The sequence below is a fragment of the Micromys minutus genome (assembly GCF_963924665.1).
Source record: "Micromys minutus genome assembly, chromosome: 13".
NCBI lineage: Eukaryota > Metazoa > Chordata > Mammalia > Rodentia > Muridae > Micromys > Micromys minutus.
The window spans coordinates 1,308,129-1,326,384 of NC_137982.1; the positions used below are offsets into that span (position 1 = coordinate 1,308,129).

Consider the following 18,256-nt stretch of genomic DNA (forward strand, 5'->3'; position numbering starts at 1 on the left):
TAGATCTACATTTTTAGACATTACAAAAGGTTCTGTGTCACTGGAGCCTTCTTTTAGTTTTTTGAGTTTTTTGTTTACTTGCTTGTTTTGAGACAGAGTCTCAAATGCCTTAAACTTTTGAAATTGCTGAGGATGACCTAATCTGATCTCCCTGCCTCTACCTCCAGAAGGTTGAGATGACAGGTATGCATTTAGACCAGCACCCTATCAGTTGAGTCACATCCTCAGGCCCGCTGTCTATGTAAGCAGCTACTAGAAAATATATTTCATCCCGAAGGAATAGAGAGAGTGAGAGCAGGAAAGGGAGGCCAAATTCCAAAGACAATGCTGGACACCAGGCCAAGAAAATGTCCGTTCTAGCTAGCAGGTGAACAGAGTGTAGAAGAGTTAAATGCTCACTTTCTATTACTGGAAGTACACAGATAATCCCTACAGCTGGGAAGTAGAGACATAACACCAGCATATAGTCAGAAAAATACAGAAACAAAGTTGCTGCTGCCTTTGTAGAAGACTAAAGAGCTTTCAATAATGTCTCTTAGCACTGACTTTTCAAATTATATATCTATATATTCTAAAAAACAAGGGGGTTGGTGCTTAGTTTTTGGTGGTGGCTGGTTTTCTTTTGTTTTAAAGGATACTTTTTCTCTGCGTAGTTCTGGTTGTCCTAGACTAACTCCTTCTATAGACCAGGCTAGCCTTGAACTTAGTAATCGCCTGCCTCTGCCTCCTGAGTGCCAGGACTAAAAGAGTGCCCCACCACATGTGGATGTTTTTACTCTTTAAGACAAATTTTAATTACTGTACACCAGGCTAACCCAAGTTATGATCTTTCTGCTTCAGCTTCCATGAACTAAAATCATTATTATGCATTTCCATCCCAATTAAAATGTAATAATAAAGCGAAACAAAAACAGGCATAATACACACCCAGGAAGACCAAGGTCAACATTAGGGGCATAGCAAATGAGAGGTCAGCTGGGACACGTGAGGAGACCCTATCTCAAAAAATAAATAAATAAATAAATAAATAAATAAATAAATAAATAAATAAATAAATAAAAATAAAAAGCAAACACCGGGACTGGGAGTGATAACTCAGAAGTTAAGAGACTTGTTGCTGTTTCAGAGGCCCAGGTTCAACTCCCAGCACCTACTTGATGGTTCGTAACCACCCTAACTCCAGTCTAAAGGTTCCACTGCCTCCACTGACACCTGACATGGGAACACAGAATATAAAATATTCATACACATAAAATTATACATAAAGGCAAAACATTCATGCACATAAAGTTAAGCAATTTTTTAATCCTAATAAAAAGGTACACATTAGATACTCTATTAAGTACAGATTTTGTTTTGGTAGGCCCTCCTGCTGCAAGATAACATTTTTGCTGAGACAAAAGGCCTATGCATCGGACACAGTAGGATTCTGTGATTAGGACATACATTTAAACCCAAGAAGTGGAGGAGCCCGCACAAACCTACAAATAGAGAATAGGAGATATATTAATAAACCTCTCCACTACCTAAGTAGTTCTCAGTGTGAAAAGGTGTTGGGAGCTGGGGTGAAGGGAAGATGGGGATACAATCATGACACATACATAAAAACATATTTAGGTAAGTTTCAAGTGTCAGCTCTACTGGGTTAATCATCCCCCAATTTGTGAACCCTAGCCAGTAGATATTTCAATATTCAATGAGGACAAACTCATGTAGGTCCAACTCCATAGTACTGTATTACAGACAGGGGCCCCTCACCCTGTCATGTACTTCCAAGATAAACACTTAAAAATCATAAATCCACACAGGTGTAACACATGGTTTAAGGAGCATGGGCTCGGTAGACACAGAGCCTGTGTCTTCTAATGCATCAAAAACTCTGTAATCCTATGTGCCTGTTGCCTCACCTGCAAAAGGAATACCAGAAAGGCTACTTGGTAAGACTACCATCATGTTTTCAAGATACAATATGCACAAAATGCCTACAGCGGGGCTGGGACCAGGCACAAGCTCACCCTACACACAATCTATGTAATCTGCCTGTAAAATCAGAGACACTGGAAGCCACTGACAACCCACCTTCTTCTGGGGCTGAGAGGGGCAGGTTTGAAATAAGCTAAGAACAGGTAGCTTGGAACATGCAATCCTCCTGCCTTGGCCTCCCAAGTGCTAGGATAACAAGCATGCACTACCACTAACCAATATAAACACCAACTATATGTCTAGCATTGAAAAATGGCAAAGCAAGGGGCTGGAGCAGTAAGTCAGTGGTTAAGAGCACTAAAGGTCCTGAATTTATTTCCCAGCCCACATACAGGCTCACAATCATCTTAAATGGGATTGGATGCCCTCTTCTGTCATGCAGACGTACATGCAAATAGTGCACTTGTATACATAAATAAGTCTTTAAAAAGAAAAGAAAAATGGCCAGGCCTACAACTGATCAAGCAAAGTTACTTAACCCCTGCAAAGTCTTACTATCTTCATCTGCTAAATAGGGAATAACAATACAGGCTGCAGGAGTCATTATACAAACTGGATGGGGTAACTTCTCCGAGGGCTTTAAACAACACCTGAAACACAAGTGCTCCATAAATGACTGAGAATCACTATGTCTCTCCTTCCTTATACTCCAGGAAATGACTTAGATTATCGCATGTACATATGTGTTCTCGGTGCCTAAGTCAGTTCTTGAACGTTATAAGTACTCAACAAATCCTCCTTCCATTAGATCTGCAAACTAGCCATTCACTTATATAAATACCCCTCAGAAAGGCGAGAAGGAAAAAAGAAAGCAACGACCACACATTGAGGTAAAATGTACTCCTAAGCCTGTACACCGCATGTGTCAGCTTCTCAATACACCTTCACTTTCTGAGGTCTGGAAGTCCCAAAAGCTAACTATTCCCGGAGCTAATATCGGAGGAAAACTGTTAGGTTATACTTTCTTCCAAACCGGCCCCGTACTTCGGCCCTACGAACACAACACTAGAGCGCGTTCTGAGGACCCCCGACTCCTGCTGGCCTTTCCCAGCTCCGGGAAGACAGCGGCCCCTCTCACCCGGGCATAACGTTTACGCCGCAAAAACCAGGAAGCAAACTATCCCGCAGAAAGAGCAGAGGGAAGGCCACCACGCGAACAAAAGACCGCTAAGTCGCCGTCCTCCGCCGCTTTGGTGCCATCGGTGAAGAAATAAACTTGGGTACGCAGACATTCCTCTGTCGAGCGTGCTGCCCGTGGTCACCCTGCTGCAGCGGCTTTGTGCGCGGGAGACGCGCGGGACTGGCCAACTTTTCCTTAAAGATGGTGCCACGCTCTCGCGGCGAGTGAAAGGTCACGGCGCGGGGCAGCAGGCACAGGCCCGCCTCACCTCCACCGCGCACAAGTTGGCCCGCTCCACTTTGCCTTTTGTCTCCGCCACCCCCGCTCCGACCCGGCCGCAGTCAAGCTCCGGGCTGCGGGCTGCGGAGCCGCGGCCTCCTACCGTCCGCCGCGCTGCTGCCGCCGCCGCCGCTGCTCAGGCCCGCCGTGCACAAAGCGCGCTGGCGGAGCGCGGGCCGGACGCTGGGGCCTCGGCGCCGCCGGGCCCGAGACGGCGGGGGCGCGCGGCCCCACCCAGCTCGCGGTTCGCTTGGGTTCCTGTCCCCTCGCCGAGGCTGTTGCCAGCATAATCGTGGCCCGCGCCCCAGCGCCGACAGCCGGCCCCGCACCTCACCTCAGCATCCGCGGCGGCCATGGCCCGGGCCCGCAGCGTGGCCCCGCCCCTCCCGCGCGCCATCGCCCCGCCCGCGCTTCGCGGCCTAGGGCCGGGGCGGGGCTGGCCGGTCATTCCTGCGCCTGCGCTAGCATCTGCGGCTGCGCACTGGAACCCAGCCGTGAGGCGCCTGCGTCTGGAGGCGAGGCCAGGTGGCGCCTGCGCGCTGAAATTCAACCTGGGCTCCTGGAGCTGAGAGTTCACCAGTGGGAGTTGCTCTGTTTGTCGTTTCCTTGGTTTCGCTCCCACTCATTTACTTGCAGTCCACCAATATTCCATAGAAAGTTACAGAGATAAGCTAGCCCAGCATTTCAAGTTAGGCGCAGTTCTGAGTTAGCCTTGAAGATCGATTTTCCGTTTGGTTCCGCTGTGTGCTGGCTGAGCACCCTTCTAGAGGCTTGTTGACTGTCGGTAGCCCGCTGGATTTCCACTCTATTAACTTGAATCCTGACAACCCTTATTCTATTTAACAGTGACCCCAAAGTGCAAGGAAGGTGATGAGACCTTTCCAAACTGCTAGAGAACCATAAAGTGCTCCCTTTAAGTGGAAAGGCAGAAGATTCAAATAAATAAGTCTTAACGATGGGGTATCTAAGAGAAGAACCCTAAGAACTCGCTTCAAATGAAATTGGGAAAGAAATATATGTTAGCCCTGCTGTCGAACTTCACATTGCAAAAGTTCCAGCCACGGGGAATAAGTGCTAAGATGGAAAGGAGTTAGATATGTAGATAAAGGATGTGAAAAATGTGTTCCAGTGATGAGCACTGAAGCTGTATGAAGACTTCTGAAAGGCGGTACCTTAAAAAAGAGGGGGCACCAAGCCATTTTATTGCAAGTGAGAGTTGGCTATATAGATTCAGAGAGGTCTGGACTCGTGTGTGTGTGTGTGTGTGTGTGTGTGTGTGTGTGTGTGTGTGTGTGTGTAGAGCTTTCTTGTACAATTGAAGCTACCACATCTCAAGCAGACTTGGAAAAAAGAGGAGTAAGGTGAAAGTACTTAGAGAACTTCCATCATCTGAGGAAGATGAAGAAACTGAAGCAGAGGCAGGAATGTACGAATGAGCAAAAGTGGCTGGAATGTTTCAAATTTTCTAAATATTAGGGGACAAATTATGGGATATGTACCTAAGATGGAGCACAGTAGTAAAGTCACCAGCACAGCCAAACATGGTGGTATACACCTCTAATCTCAGCACTAGGTCCCTGAGCTACATAGAGAGACTCTGTTAACAAACAAAAAAAGAAGGCAAATGACTTCACATGCTAGGCTAGCATTCTACCAATGAACTACAACCTCAGTCCTTTCCGTTTTCCTTTTCTTTCTAACCAACAGGACCTTGGTGAGGCCGGCCTTGATGCTGTCCTTCTATCAGCCTCTCTTATAGCTGGGATTACAGGCCTTACCACTACAGACTGATTTAAATTTTCTATTTATTTCAGGATTTTTGTTTTGTTTTATGTGTGTTGGTGTTTTTCTACATTTATGCTTGTGTGAGGGTGTCAGGGCCCCTGGAACTGGAGCTACAGATAGTTGTGAGTTTCCATGTTAGTGCTGGGAATTGAATCCAGTCTTCTGGAAGAGTAGTCAGTGCTCTTAACTAGTGAGCCATCTTTCCAGCCCCCATGTGTAGCCCAGGCTGCCCTTGAACTCAAGTGTTCCTCCTGCCTCTGCCTCCTTCAGCAAATCCTACTGGGAAACTCCACCATAAACAGCTTGTGTTATTCCTGAAGCAGGGTCTCAGTGCAAAGCATTGACAGCCTCGAACTTTCAGTGTTCCTCCTGCCTCCATTTACTGAAGGAATAGAGGTATGCCTACACCACATTTAGCATAGCAAACATTTTATAAAACTAAACTTTTCACTGTACAGTCACTAAAAGACTATTTTCTGCCTCAGCACTACAATGAATTAAAACTGTAAAGACAGAGGACTTTCCGTTATGTTTTTTTCTCCAAAAGTCCCCAGATGGGTGAGGGTGACCTCTACTGTTGAGCATCCTTACTCATTTTATCATCTGCTACCAACATCAAATCTCAAGTCATGATGCAACAACGGATGCTCCAGACATTGCTGATCAGTATGAACCAGTGTGGCAGTGCCTGTGCCGTGTGCCAGAGCGTCACTCTGTCATTGTAGCATCTCAAGTCCCTGTAAAGGAGAGCAAAACTCAAAAATCATTTGGAAGTGAGACCACATTCATGTAAGTTTGTTACAATTAGTCTCGAACTTGATATATTATTATTTGTACTAAACTCTTCCTGTGCTGAATTTATAAACCTCTATCATACCTATAAATAAAAATAAAATATAAACAAAATGCTATGCTATGTGCAGTTTTGGACATCCACAGGGTGTCTTAGAACATACTCCTTGCAGATGAGAAGACACTGCTGAATCTTCTTGTTCTAAATTGGTTTCTAGTAAGTTGGTCAGAGAGCCTGCCTTGGGCAACCAACACAGGGCCTTTAGTGTTCTGGTTTCAGACAGTTATCCTGGAACTCTGTTCACCAGGATGGCCTTGAACGCAGAGATCTACCTGGCCCTGCCTTCCAAGTGCTGGGATTAAAGGTGTGCACCACCAGTACCTCACTAAGGCTTTGAGTCTTAAACTTATGTCACACAGTTTTTTTTTTCCTTGGTTTTCCCAAAAAGTAGATACCGTGAGTTGTATCCTGGGGGATGCCTCAGTACGGGGCCTAGGGATGGGGTTGCTCTGCTTGTGAGGTACACCGGTAAAAGATGGTGGTCTGACATGAGGAAGGTCCTAGATGAAAAGGTCAGGGGGAGTGTCACAGCTGAGAGGAGGGAATCCTAGTAAGAGGTTTGTGTCAACTTTGTAGTGAACATTCTGTTTAGGAAAGATGAGTCTGAGTACACAAAGGGGATTCTGTTGGGAAGATGATCCAAGGGAAGAAAAGTAATCTCTTAAGTAGCATATCTGCCCCCCACAAGAGGGGGCTGTTCCAACAGGAAGAAATGTCCCAGCTGGCCACCCCCTCACCCTTATTAATGAGAATACAAACTGGATATTCTGGATAGGAGGGTTTGTCTGAAACGTGTATGCTACTGAGAAAGCTCACCCTGATTGTGGAGATTCCTAAATGGAGAGATACTGACCCCAGTTAGCATGGAGTGTTCCAGTTGAGAGGTGTGCTCTCCCTGGTTACCCCGGAGTCTGCCAGACGACACAAGCTTCCTGTGTTCCCTTTCCCCACAGACCAGTAACTTTCACTAGACTGAAAACCTAGTGCCACATGAACTATCTTAGGCCACCTGATCTCTATGAACGATTCTGTCTTTCCCATCTGAGACTTCGAAGAGAAGCTAAGTGAGGTCTTATTAAGGAAGTCTTGAGTTTTTATGACCAGTCTAGACTATCACGAGACAGACTCTGGAAAATGGCTCTGCTAAGTTGGCCACTGTGGGTTCTTATACACACAGAGCAGGAAATGGACAGCCTCCACTGGTGTCCAAGGATTCTTTGGGACAACTGAACTGTTAAGGCTTTGTATGATGGACTGGCAAACAGTCTTTCTGGAGATGATGGGAAACTGAGCCATCTGCCCCGCCCCTCTTCATCCTGCGGCTAGAGTGGAGCCTCTTGTGTCTTTTCCCTGAGATCCTTTGTCTCAGTTATCTGCATAGCTTTCTCCTTTACTAGCCTTTGTACCTTAAATATCATTGCCTCAGAAAAACCATCTTCTTCCCCCTACCCATTTTCATCCATTATCCTCGCTGTCTTTTTCTCTGCTTTCTCTTATTTATTTCAGTCAGGTGTTTTGGAGTTTTTGTTGTTCTTTAAAATACTTTTTTTTTTGTATATGGCTGTCCTCAGACACACCAGAAGAGGGCATCTGATCCCATCATAGATGGTTGTGAGCCACCATGTGGTTGCTGGGATTTGAACTCAGGACCTCTGGAAGAGCAGTCAGTGCTCTTAACCACTGAACCATCTCTCCAGTCCAGATGTTTTAAGACAGGGTCTCATCATGTAGACCAAGCTGGCCTCAAACTCAGATTTACCTGCTCCTGCCTCCAAGTGCTATAATTAACAGTGTGTCACTATGTCGGGCTCCTATACTCTTATCGTGTATAACCACTGTTTTCTGTGTTTACTGCCCACAACAATACCCTCTTGCATAAACAGAATTTTAAAAAAAATTTAAGAGGTTAAAACCCAGGGGAGACTTTTGACCAAGCACATATGGTGTGACAGAAACTGCTGGAAGGCTAAAGGCCCTTTAATACCCAACCTACAGTCAGCCACAGTTACACTACAGCCAGTCCCACTGCCTACCTACCAGTGCTCCTGCTCTAGACAGGTGAAGTGTGTCCATACTGACAGCTCTGAGAGACAAGCCCATTTCTATTCCCATTTCCTAAGTGAGTGAACCAAAGAAAGGGAGTTGAATTTTTACAGCCAGCCTGAGAGGAGGTAGGATCCAGACCCAAGCTTTTCTTTCACTGGTTCCAGGAGGTGTGTGGAGACCTGCGGCCTACCTTCTGTCTTCCTCCAGGACCCTCCTGACCCACAGACACAAATGTGAGCCAGGTATGTGAAGGGCATGTTTTGAGCAATAGACGATGTACTTCAGAAGATACCTTCTGACACTAGGGTGTAAACTGAGTTGGCTAAATGATGTGAAAAGCAGACAAATGCCTAAGGATCAGCACGGTAAGCACAAGTGGGGTGCTGTTTGGGCACTGCCAGCATTCTGCTCTCTACTGCACTTTGTTCGCTAAAAGTCTGTGACCTGGCTGATTTCATAGGCAAGATGGCCACCATGCCTGCAAGAGGCTCTTCCCCATGAGAGATAGAATTTAACAACCACCACAATAACCACTTCCAGTGCACATATTACACTACAAGGACAACAGACCAGACCTGTCATGGAGACCAAGGGGACTGCAGGGTGCCTCTGAAATGCTGTTGCAGGGAGCTGTTGTCTTTCCTTCTTATTCTGAGGCCCTAGATCATGGTCCCAAGGTCTTGTGTGTACAACAATGGTAAATAAAGAAAGGCACAATGCTCAGAGCTGAAAGTGGCCTCGTGCCTAAGAGTAGGAGGTTCTACCACGTGGGTTCCTAGAACAATAGTTTGGAACGCAAGCCAGAGTGTGTCCCAAAGAATGCCAGGAACATCCTTAAGCACTCTTTAAAAAGAGGACGTGGCTGGAGAGATGGTTCAGCGGCTGAGAACACTGACTGCTCTTGCAGAGGTCCCGAGTTCAATTCCCAGCAACCACATGGTGGTTCACAGCCATCTGTAATGGGATCTGATGCCCTCTTCTGGTGTGTCTGAAGATAGTTACAGTGAACTCACATATAGTAGATAAATAAATAAATCTTTAAAAAAGAAAAGAAAGAAAAAGGACAGAGTGAACAGCACAGCACTATCCAGGCTGCATTCTCGGGGACTGTAAAGGAGCCCATAGGCAGGGCACCAGTGAACTGAGAAATAGGCTTGAAATAGAGTTTGAAGTAGGATTGGGCAGGGCCAGGGGAAAAGCCCAAGGATGCATCCTACAGGATCTGATAAGGGGAGGAGCTCTGAGAGGGAGGAGTATCTTTCAGATGTGGGGGTCAAATGAGCAGCTTGGATGGTTTCAGCCTTCAGGGCGGAGCTCGTACAGTGGGGCCACCTTGAGGCTAGACTGTAGGGCGAGAAGGCCAACCACTTGCCCAGCTCTACAAATAAAGCTTTATTTATACAGTCTCTCAAGGCCCCAGATCTCTGAGGAGGACTGATTAATCCCAGAGGAGCCAGAAGTGGCTGGTTCACAAGGGGTCGTCCCGACAGCTGCAGGTCCTGAGTAGCTGGGCCAGGTAGAGAGCAAAGGCACGAGACCCTGGACATCCCATGCCAGGGCAAAGGCCAGAACCACCGAAGCAGGTGGCATGGGTTAGCAGCACACCAGGGTCAGCTCCCTGGGATCAGGCCAGTGTCTGTACCACCAGCACCACAGCTCTGCTCATAGGATGGTGGAGCCTCTGTGGGGAGAAAGAAGGATCTACAAGGGGCTCAGGGCACTCTCATTTTCTCACCCCAGTCCCTGTCATTCCCACTCACCATAGGGGTAGCCCCATGAACTGTACTCTGGAGGGAGGATCAAAGCGCTGGTGGTGGGTACCGGGCCTCCAGAGCCTTCTGCAAAGTAAGGGACAGTGGCACCTATAGAGATGCACAAGGGAGGGTGCAGAGAGTGTCTAACAGGGCTTCCAACCTGAACACAGGGCTCAACGGCGGTAACAGACACAGAACCCAACGTAGCCGACAGTGGCTGCTGCTGAGAATGGCTCTTGGTGGAGAGGGAAACTGGGTGTGAGAAGTGAGGGCCACTAGCTACTGCTTCATCCTCTTCCTGGGGTGGTGCAGAGGGCACCACTGGGGACAAGGTCCCAAGAGAAGACCCTGAGCCTGGACAGGGGCTCAGTGGGGTTTGGTTCACAGCAATATTGCCAACAAATAGTGGGAGAGTCACAGTTGCCTCAGGTGCCTTCATGGAGACCTGGAAAAAAATGGAGGTATTGAGGAGTCAGGCCAAGGCCACCTAGCCTCAGACTACCCAGCCTTGGGCAACACCAAACCTGAAGGTAATAGTCGATGTGGATAAGGCTGCAGCCAGGCAGAGCTGACTGGGGCAGGGCAGGCACCAGGATCTGTTCTTGCCACTGAGCACACCTCCAGGCCTTGACGCCTGTGCCCTCCACCTCTGCAATGGTCCGCACATCATAGATCCAACGCTTGGCCTTGTAGGACACCTTCTAAGGAAAGACTGGACGGTGAGCTCGGGCAGGCCAGCACCCACCCCTTCTGTCCCATGGGAAAGGGACAGGCTCAGGGACCCAGATGGCTCTGACCTGTAGCAAGCTGGCCACCACAGGGCTGGTGTCTTTGCCTGACTGGTTCTCAATGTCAGCCTGCAGCCGCAGCACCTGTCCCACTACATAGCCACGAAGGTCAGTGCTAGCTGTGAGAACCACACTGCCGGTCTTCACCAGCTTATAGGAGAACTTCTTGGTAGTGGAGGCCACATTGGGTTGCTTGAAGGGAAAGGGGGGAAAAATTTGTCAAGCGAGCATAGACTACCTCAGGCTACCCTAGACACTAGTAACCAGCTTAAAACAGGGCCTGGGTGCCTGGTCCAAGAAGAGTGCAGGTAACCAAGGAAGCCTCGGTTCCATCCTTACCTCAATATCTGGGATGCTGTTCAGGTTCAAGGGGCTCAGGATGTAGAACACGAGGCTACATTTGTGATCCTTGGAAAAACGTGGAGTGTCGATGGACGCCCTCACCTGGTGCACAATCTTCCCAAAGGGTCCCTCGAAAGATGTGGGTGCTGTGGCTACCGAGATAATACGGATTGGCTAGCACCCAGCACCTCCCACCCGAAGGTCTGTCCATTGCAAGGCTGCTGTCCCCCACAAGCTTTCCACTCACCAGGAAGCAGGAACTGAAAGGGGAAGTTGTGCTCTCCAGCCGGCAGACTTCCTACAGAGACAGGAGGTGGGAGCAAACCAGAGAAATCCACAGTGGCCACAGTGCCAGACCAGAAGTAGACACTGCATCCACCAGTCCACACTACTGTCTCCAGCACAGTAGCAGCATGACCATAGCAGGAGCTACAGGCTATATACAAGGGCTTGGTTTAAATGAGTCTGTGGGGCTGGAAATGTAGTTGGTAGAGTGCTTAGCACACACAAAGCTTTAGTTCACTTCCAAGGACTATGCAAACCACGCACGGTAGCACACCCCTGGGAGGTGGGAGGAGGAAAATCAGAAAAAGTTTGAGGGCATTCTCTGTTAAACAGCAAGCTCAAGGCCAGCCTGGGCTTTACAAAACCCTGTCTCAAAACGAATACATTTAATATAAAATAAAAAACAGGAGGGTGGCTGAGAGTAGAGGACAGGAAAGAGACAGTCACACTAAGCGTCAGAGCCCACCCAGACCCAGAACCAGAAAGCGGGAATCCAAGAGATGGTTACTGGGAAGGGAAGGGACAGACTGACCCCCTGTGATCACTGCTGGCTCCCACACTCACCCTTGTCAGCCAGTGACAGGGAGCTGTTGAAGTAGCTCTCCTCCACCACCCATGCCCCATCGTTGGCCTTGTTGGAGACCCCACAGGAACCCGTGCAGGTCACCCGGATAGCTGTAAGGGGAAGGGTGCCATAAGCCTATGCCAGCTGATGGCATAGGCTCCTCCCTGTCCCCAGCACAGGATTCCATGGAGGTCTGGAAGTACCCATTGTTAGGATTCTGTACACCCTACCCCACAGTTACCTGGCAACAGCCAAATACTCTCCACCCCACAGTTACTTGGCACTATAAAAGGGGCTGCTTGCCCCCCCCACTCTTTTGCTCTCTTCTCTTGCCCTTACCCCTCTGTCCCTCCTCTCCCCATTCCCTTCCCTCCTCTCTCTCCACGTGCTCATAGCCGTCCTCTTCTCTTCTCCTCTTCTCTCTCTGCCCCTACTACCCTCTTAACTCCCCTCCCCATGCCCTGAATAAACTCTATTCTATTCTATACCATCATGTGGTTGGTCCCTCAGGGGGAAGGGATGCCTCAACATGGGTCCACCAGAGGCATCCCCCTTCCCCCATACCTCACCACACCTCCATAGAACATACCCCCCTACTCTTTATCTTTTTTCTAATACCCATGGGTCAAGCAACCTGGCCAGCAGAAGGCCAGGCAGACAGGTCATCTTCCCAAGAATACCTCCTGGCCTTTCCCAATCTTGGTGTTCTCCCAGGGAACCAGGCTGGCAAGGAAATTGTTAAGCAGTGTTTCATCAGCCCTGCAGACACGGTAGGAGGCCAATATTCTCCTAGATAATCCCCAGGCTACCCTCAAAAAGGTTATTTCAGCCTCTAGCCAGACCTATAAAAACCCAGCTACCCTTTGTTCATGATGCAAATCAGTTAGGTCAGGAGCTGCCCCTCCTCAAACGCCAGCCCTCTCCCTGTGGGAATGCAGTCAAACCTGTCTGAGCGAGTCAACAATCTAGCCCTGGAAGGCAAACCCTGATTTCCTTCCTGAACAGTAGTGCCCAGGAGGCTGAGTTTCTACACCATGAGGTAGTTGGTCCTCTCCCACTAGTGGGAGCACCCAGAGCAAGAAGCACTAAAGACAGAGCTCACATTCCTCTGTTTAACAAATACATCCTGGTCCTACTGTGGTCAGGTAGCTGCAGCAGAATGAGGGAGCACAGCTGAATCTGGTCACAGGAGACAGGGCTCCAACAAGATGTATGTGGGATCCAAGAGAGGCACCCTGAAGTAACACCCTTCTCCCTGTAGTTAGGTAACTCATGGTTTCAGCCCTTTTCCCAGACTTATTTGACAGGGTCACAAGAGGGGAAGATAATTCAAACTTTTTTCAACTTTGTGACAAAGCCACTAAGCAGGAAGAACAAAGAAATCCAAGCACCTAGAAGTTGATCACACCTGGCTCATGTATAGTGTCCCTGCATCATGGTCCAGGTATCCCACTGGTCACCCACAAACTTTATCCTATAAACCTTTAGCTCATCCTCAATCCACACAGCTCTCCACAGGTGCACTCTCCACAGGTGCACTCTCCACAGGTGCACTCTCCACAGGTGCACTCTGATGTTTTGTAAAGTGCCATATGGTGTGGTTGGAGAGGGTGCCCCAGTAGGCCCATGTTGAGGCAATCCTCATCCTGAGGTACCAGCCATGGGATGGGTCTAGTATAAAATGAAGTTTAGTTGGGGTCATGGGAAGGGAGAAAGAAGTCAGTGAGAGAGGCCAAATAGTCATTTTTTAAAGCAAGCCTGGCCTACCTGGCTGTTGCTAGGTAACTGTTAGGCAGATCCTAGAGGGAATGCTAACAGGCTAACCCACTCCCTCACCTGAGGGCTGCCAGCACCCGTTCCTACTCTTGAGATAGTCCAGCATTCCTGCTGTACTACTATCTATATCCTTGGAAGTGCCAATGTCTGTCTGTCACAAGTCAGCCCTCAAACCTCTAACCTCCAACCTGGTTTGAAATACACACACTCCTGGTGCCATGGCCTCTGAAGACAAAGTGGCCCACTTTAAGTCTGAACAGTAGTGGCGTTTATAGGCCAGGAAATAGTTCTTGAGATGACAGGGTAAGTGGAGGTTCAAAGATCTGCTAGAGGACTCAAGAAGCTTCACAAAGGGAACATCTCCCTAAAGTGCTGAGGGTGCCTACAATAAATGGCACGGTGCTACTCAAATGCTCCATACTCAGTGGTGCAGGAGCAATAGCAAACTGGTTACGTTAGCTGTTTAGTTTAGGGGTGGTTTGTTATTTGAATGACCTTTTGTAGCCACAGACAACAGAAACCAATACCCAGCCACACTAGAAACCAGGGGAAACCCAGGTGACTTACATGTTTACTGGTCAGAATGACAACTGCTAAGTACTTTGACCTATGTTGGGAAGGGGACAGAGAAGCCATACAGTGACACCAGACCAGCTTCTGTGTTTGCACCTGTACATCCCAGGACACCTGTCAGGTCTCCAGGCCTACAATGCTTCATCAGGAGTCCCTCATAGCACAGCTCAGAACAACAATCAACCCAACCTGGACCTCCTACAGTTCAGGCAAAGGAGCATGAGACCACCAGATTCCAGGAAAACAAGCCACATCCAAACTGGGAGAAGGGGGATTGAACTCTGATCTTTCCAATGCCAGGCATTTCCCACACTACAGGGCTCTTGGGAAGACCCTGCCAGTGTGGACATCCTCTAGCCCCTGAGGTGAACACATCCTGTGTCACGTACTCTCTTGTGACTGAGGAAAAGGGCGTGCAAACATTATGTCCTCTGCTCCCCCAAGGAAACATTTGGAGGTTCTCCTTTGCCTCAGTAGCATCACAATAAAGGTGTAAACATTTCCCCAGAAAATTCCTCCAAGAACCATTTTCCCTGGCCAAGGACAATGCCCGAAGCCAGGTATGTACCTTCTCAAACCACTGGAGCAGGAAAAACCGTACACTATATAAGCTATCTTGAGAAATGAGGGAGTTCTGAGCATATGAGGTGGTCTCTCTGCTGCTGCTCCTGCAAGACACTGGACATGGCTCTTTTTAAATAACGCCATGCTGCTTTTCAGTAATATCTCTACAGTACTCCTCCTCCACTCTCATGCAAAGGTATCTGGGAAGCAGCCATGGTCCCCTCAGGCTCCTGCCCTGAAGCAAAGCATAGCCAGGAAACCAGGGCAAGTGGATTCTATCAGTCCTCTACTGCAGAGCATCCAATGGCAGCCTACATAACAATATATACCTTAAGGTGCCAACCAACTATAAAAAAACACTCCTAAGAGTGTTTCTCACTATAATAAAAGGCAGTCAACACTCACCAAACTGACTAGGGACCACCAAACTGGCAGGTGTTCACCACTGGAGACTGGAAGCTGCTCTTATGTTGTTGTTGTTGTTGTTGTTGTTGTTTATGACACAGGGTTTCTTTGTATAGCTTTAGCTATTCTGGAACTAGCTCTGTAGACCAGGCTGGCCTTGAACTCACAGAGATCCACCTTCTCCTGCCTCCCGCATACTGGGATTAAAGGTTTCCTCCATCTTATAGCAGTTCTGGTTCTCTAAAGAAAAGCTTGGTGTGTGTTTTGTCCCACGGAGACAACGGGCACTTTCTTCCCCAATGGGTACTTCTACCTTCTAGCAGCTTCTTACCACGTGCCATGAAGAAAACCTTCCCATGCTTCTTCCGGGTCCAAAGGTCTTGAACCTGACTATCCCCACCAGCTAACACACTGTACCATTAAGTCTGTGCTTGTCCTGCTTCTGATTGTACCACAGACTAACAAGGGCAGCTACCTCTGGGGTCCTGTGAAAACACAGCTACCTATAAAAAACTGCAGGCTGGAGAGAGCTTGGGAGTTACACGCACTTGTTCCTCTTGCAGAAAACCCAAATTCCATTCCCAGAACCCAGAGTCGCGTCTAACTCTGGGTCAAGAACATTTGATGCTCTTCTGTATTCTACGGCACACAAGCGAGTATTGTGCGCACACACACACACACACACACACACATGCAGACAAAACATGTACACATGGAAAATAACATGAATAAGTCTAATTTATATAAAAAGGAGTGGAGGTGCACACACGCATCAACATTAGAAGCCTGTGTCAGGATCGCAAGCTTGAGGTCAGTCTGGGCAACACAGAAAGATACTGTTTCTAAACAAAAACAATTGCAATAAAATAAATGTCTAAAAAACAGGAAAAAAAAAAGAGGGCTGGGAGCTCAGCTCAGTGGGGCACTTATCCAGCATGGTCTAAATTAAATTCCTAGCACCTGAAAAGATTCAGAAGAAGGAAAGCAAGTAGAAAGACCTCCATCTATGGGGTGGGGGGTACGGGCTGTAGAGAGCCATAAGAAAAATACAGTAGGTCCTGCTGCTCTCCTGGGTCAGCTGTGTTCCATATCACCTCAGAGCTATTATCCTCTCGGATGGGTGCCAGTCACCATCAACAAGTACTCCATAAGCCAAACTGAAAATCTCAAGACAGTACTCATTGAGAATAGAGGAGTGGGGTGGGGCTCTTCTACTGGGCCTAGCAGAAGTTCAACAGGTATCCTCTGAATGAAGGAAAATAAGAACCATGGTTATCTCTATCCCAAGCAGGACTGGGGGAGAGAGAAAGAGAATCCCAACGGCTAGCAGTATAAATGATCCACCTTCCAGCCCCAGCCCCTGATCCTGGGCACTTTCGCAGTTGGAACCATCAGCTGGGGCTCTGGCCCCTATAAGGTCAGCTGTCCATTTACTCTCTACCTGCTGCAAGGAAGCCAGGAGACAGGTCATCCTCACACTGTATTTGGCAACAGCCTGTTCACCCCATGTCTTGTCAGGAGAAAATGACAGAAAAGAAGAACTAAATAGTTCTAGATAGGGCCTCTCTGCTATACCCCAAACCACAAGCCTGTGGCCTGTACCATGTTCCCCTCAGCCAGTGTGGAGTTCTTTACACTTCTGGTACCTGTCTTGGGTTCAGGAAGAGCTGACCTATCATGCTGTAAGCCTCTTCAAAATCAACATCAGCTCTCACCCAAACCACATACTCTCAATAAAAATAAGTAATGTGATCCTAACCAGAAGCCTCAAGAAAATCAGAGCCTAACAGGGACCTACAATCCAGATTCCTCCTTGAGCTGGGTTCAGGTGTTCATGCGGAGCCTAGGATGGCTGAGGAGGATAGCTCTCCATCCTCAGCAGACACCAGAAGTGTTTGTACACAACTGTGGTTTGGCCAGGCAGCCAGGCAGTTCTCAGGGAAAACAAAAGTAGAAGAGCACCAAGCAGGGACACTCATAAAATCTTGCAGTCAGTGCCAGACAGAGGTCACAACAGCGCCCACCTGACCCCGGAGAACTAAGTCATCAAATCCCACACAGGGTCCCCTATTCGTGAACGCAGCACCAAGGAGGCTGCACCTGAGAATGCCCTGTTAATGGCAAAGCAGCAACCTGATCCCTAGCATCAGCAAAGGACTCAGCTCAGCTCCCACAAGGCCTTAGGACAGGAGCAAGGGGATTGCCCTGCGGAACAGGGCCCCCTGCCAGCAACTACAATCTTTAAGCTGAAAGTAAGAAGGTACCCTGTGGATCCTGCTGGGAACCTGCACACTAGGACCAGAACTGTCTTTGAAGTAGGTCCTGCATAGAAGCCTGGAGACGAGGAAAAGAGAGGACCCGGAGCTCACTAGGTTCTAGGAGGGGGTCCAGCAGGTGCAGAGTGCAGCGGAGCTTGGACAACTGAATAAGGGAAGACTGAAGGCCTGCATGCTTCTACCGCCAGGGTTGTCTGGGCATAGTGAACAAGCACTTAGGCCCTCGCAGACTCTGGCCGCCTAGGCAGAGAACACAGGACGGGACAGATGCGGAAGGACTGGGCTACCGAGCTGCCTGCCCCGCCCTGCCCTCCGTGGGCCTCCCAGAACAGCCTGTCCCTGGCGCCCGCGGTTCCGTCGTAACCCGGGGCTTCCTGGAGACAGAATCCAGTCGCGGAGCCCACTGATCGCACGGTTTCCGAGGCCCCGCCCCACTGCAGGTAAGAACGCATCTACCCACTCTCCCCCGAGGGGATCCCCGGCCCACCTCGGAAGGGCAATGGCGCTCCCAGGCGCAAGTGCACCGCTCCAGCCAACGGCTCCCCAGGACTGTAGACGACACGGCCCTGACTCAGGCGGATCTCGAAGAGCTGCACCCTCCCCATACCGCGGTCTCCCGCGCCGCGGTCTGACGCCTGCTAGGGCAGTGGCTTCGAGGCCCGCCCCCCTCCCCTTCCCCGACAGAGGACACGCCCAGGCTGCAGGACCCGCCTGGGCGGGAATACTAGCTGGTGCCCCTCCCCAAGACCCACCCTCATCCCAAAGACCCGCCCCTTTCTGATCCAAGGCCCGCCTTCTCCAGAGCTGATCTCCGACAGAGGACACGCCCATGGATGAGGACACGCCTCACAAGGACCCGCCT

General features: G+C 49.0%; 2 protein-coding genes across 10 annotated transcripts in view; both read right to left on the minus strand.

The window, feature by feature from the left end:
- The window catches only part of EHMT1 (euchromatic histone lysine methyltransferase 1), a gene marked incomplete at its 5' end in the record, with an annotated part of 130,325 nt that extends 126,546 nt beyond the window's left edge, over positions 1-3,779 (minus strand). For 7 of the 8 annotated variants that reach the window (XM_080928039.1, XM_080928042.1, XM_080928038.1 and 4 more), the window contains one exon: positions 3,717-3,779. In XM_080928039.1, coding sequence (XP_080784165.1) covers positions 3,717-3,779 — 63 coding nt within the window. The remainder of the gene's footprint in view (positions 1-3,716) is intronic. The other variant, XM_080928043.1, reaches the window with a different exon arrangement.
- Positions 3,780-9,546: 5,767 nt separating this feature from the next.
- Positions 9,547-18,017, minus strand: ARRDC1 (arrestin domain containing 1). Of its 2 annotated transcripts, none has more exons than XM_080928024.1 (8): positions 17,882-18,017; positions 11,800-11,910; positions 11,198-11,248; positions 10,948-11,102; positions 10,618-10,800; positions 10,345-10,518; positions 9,827-10,265; positions 9,547-9,747 (listed from the first exon to the last, which is right to left on the minus strand). In XM_080928024.1, the coding sequence occupies exons 1-8, from the start codon at positions 17,997-17,999 to the stop codon at positions 9,677-9,679; spliced, it is 1,302 nt and encodes a 433-aa protein (XP_080784150.1). In that variant the 5' UTR covers positions 18,000-18,017; the 3' UTR covers positions 9,547-9,676. The 2 variants fall into 2 exon arrangements, with proteins under 2 accessions (XP_080784150.1, XP_080784149.1); XM_080928023.1 differs by having other exon boundaries at positions 10,345-10,521.
- Between the last annotated feature and the right edge of the window lie 239 nt (positions 18,018-18,256).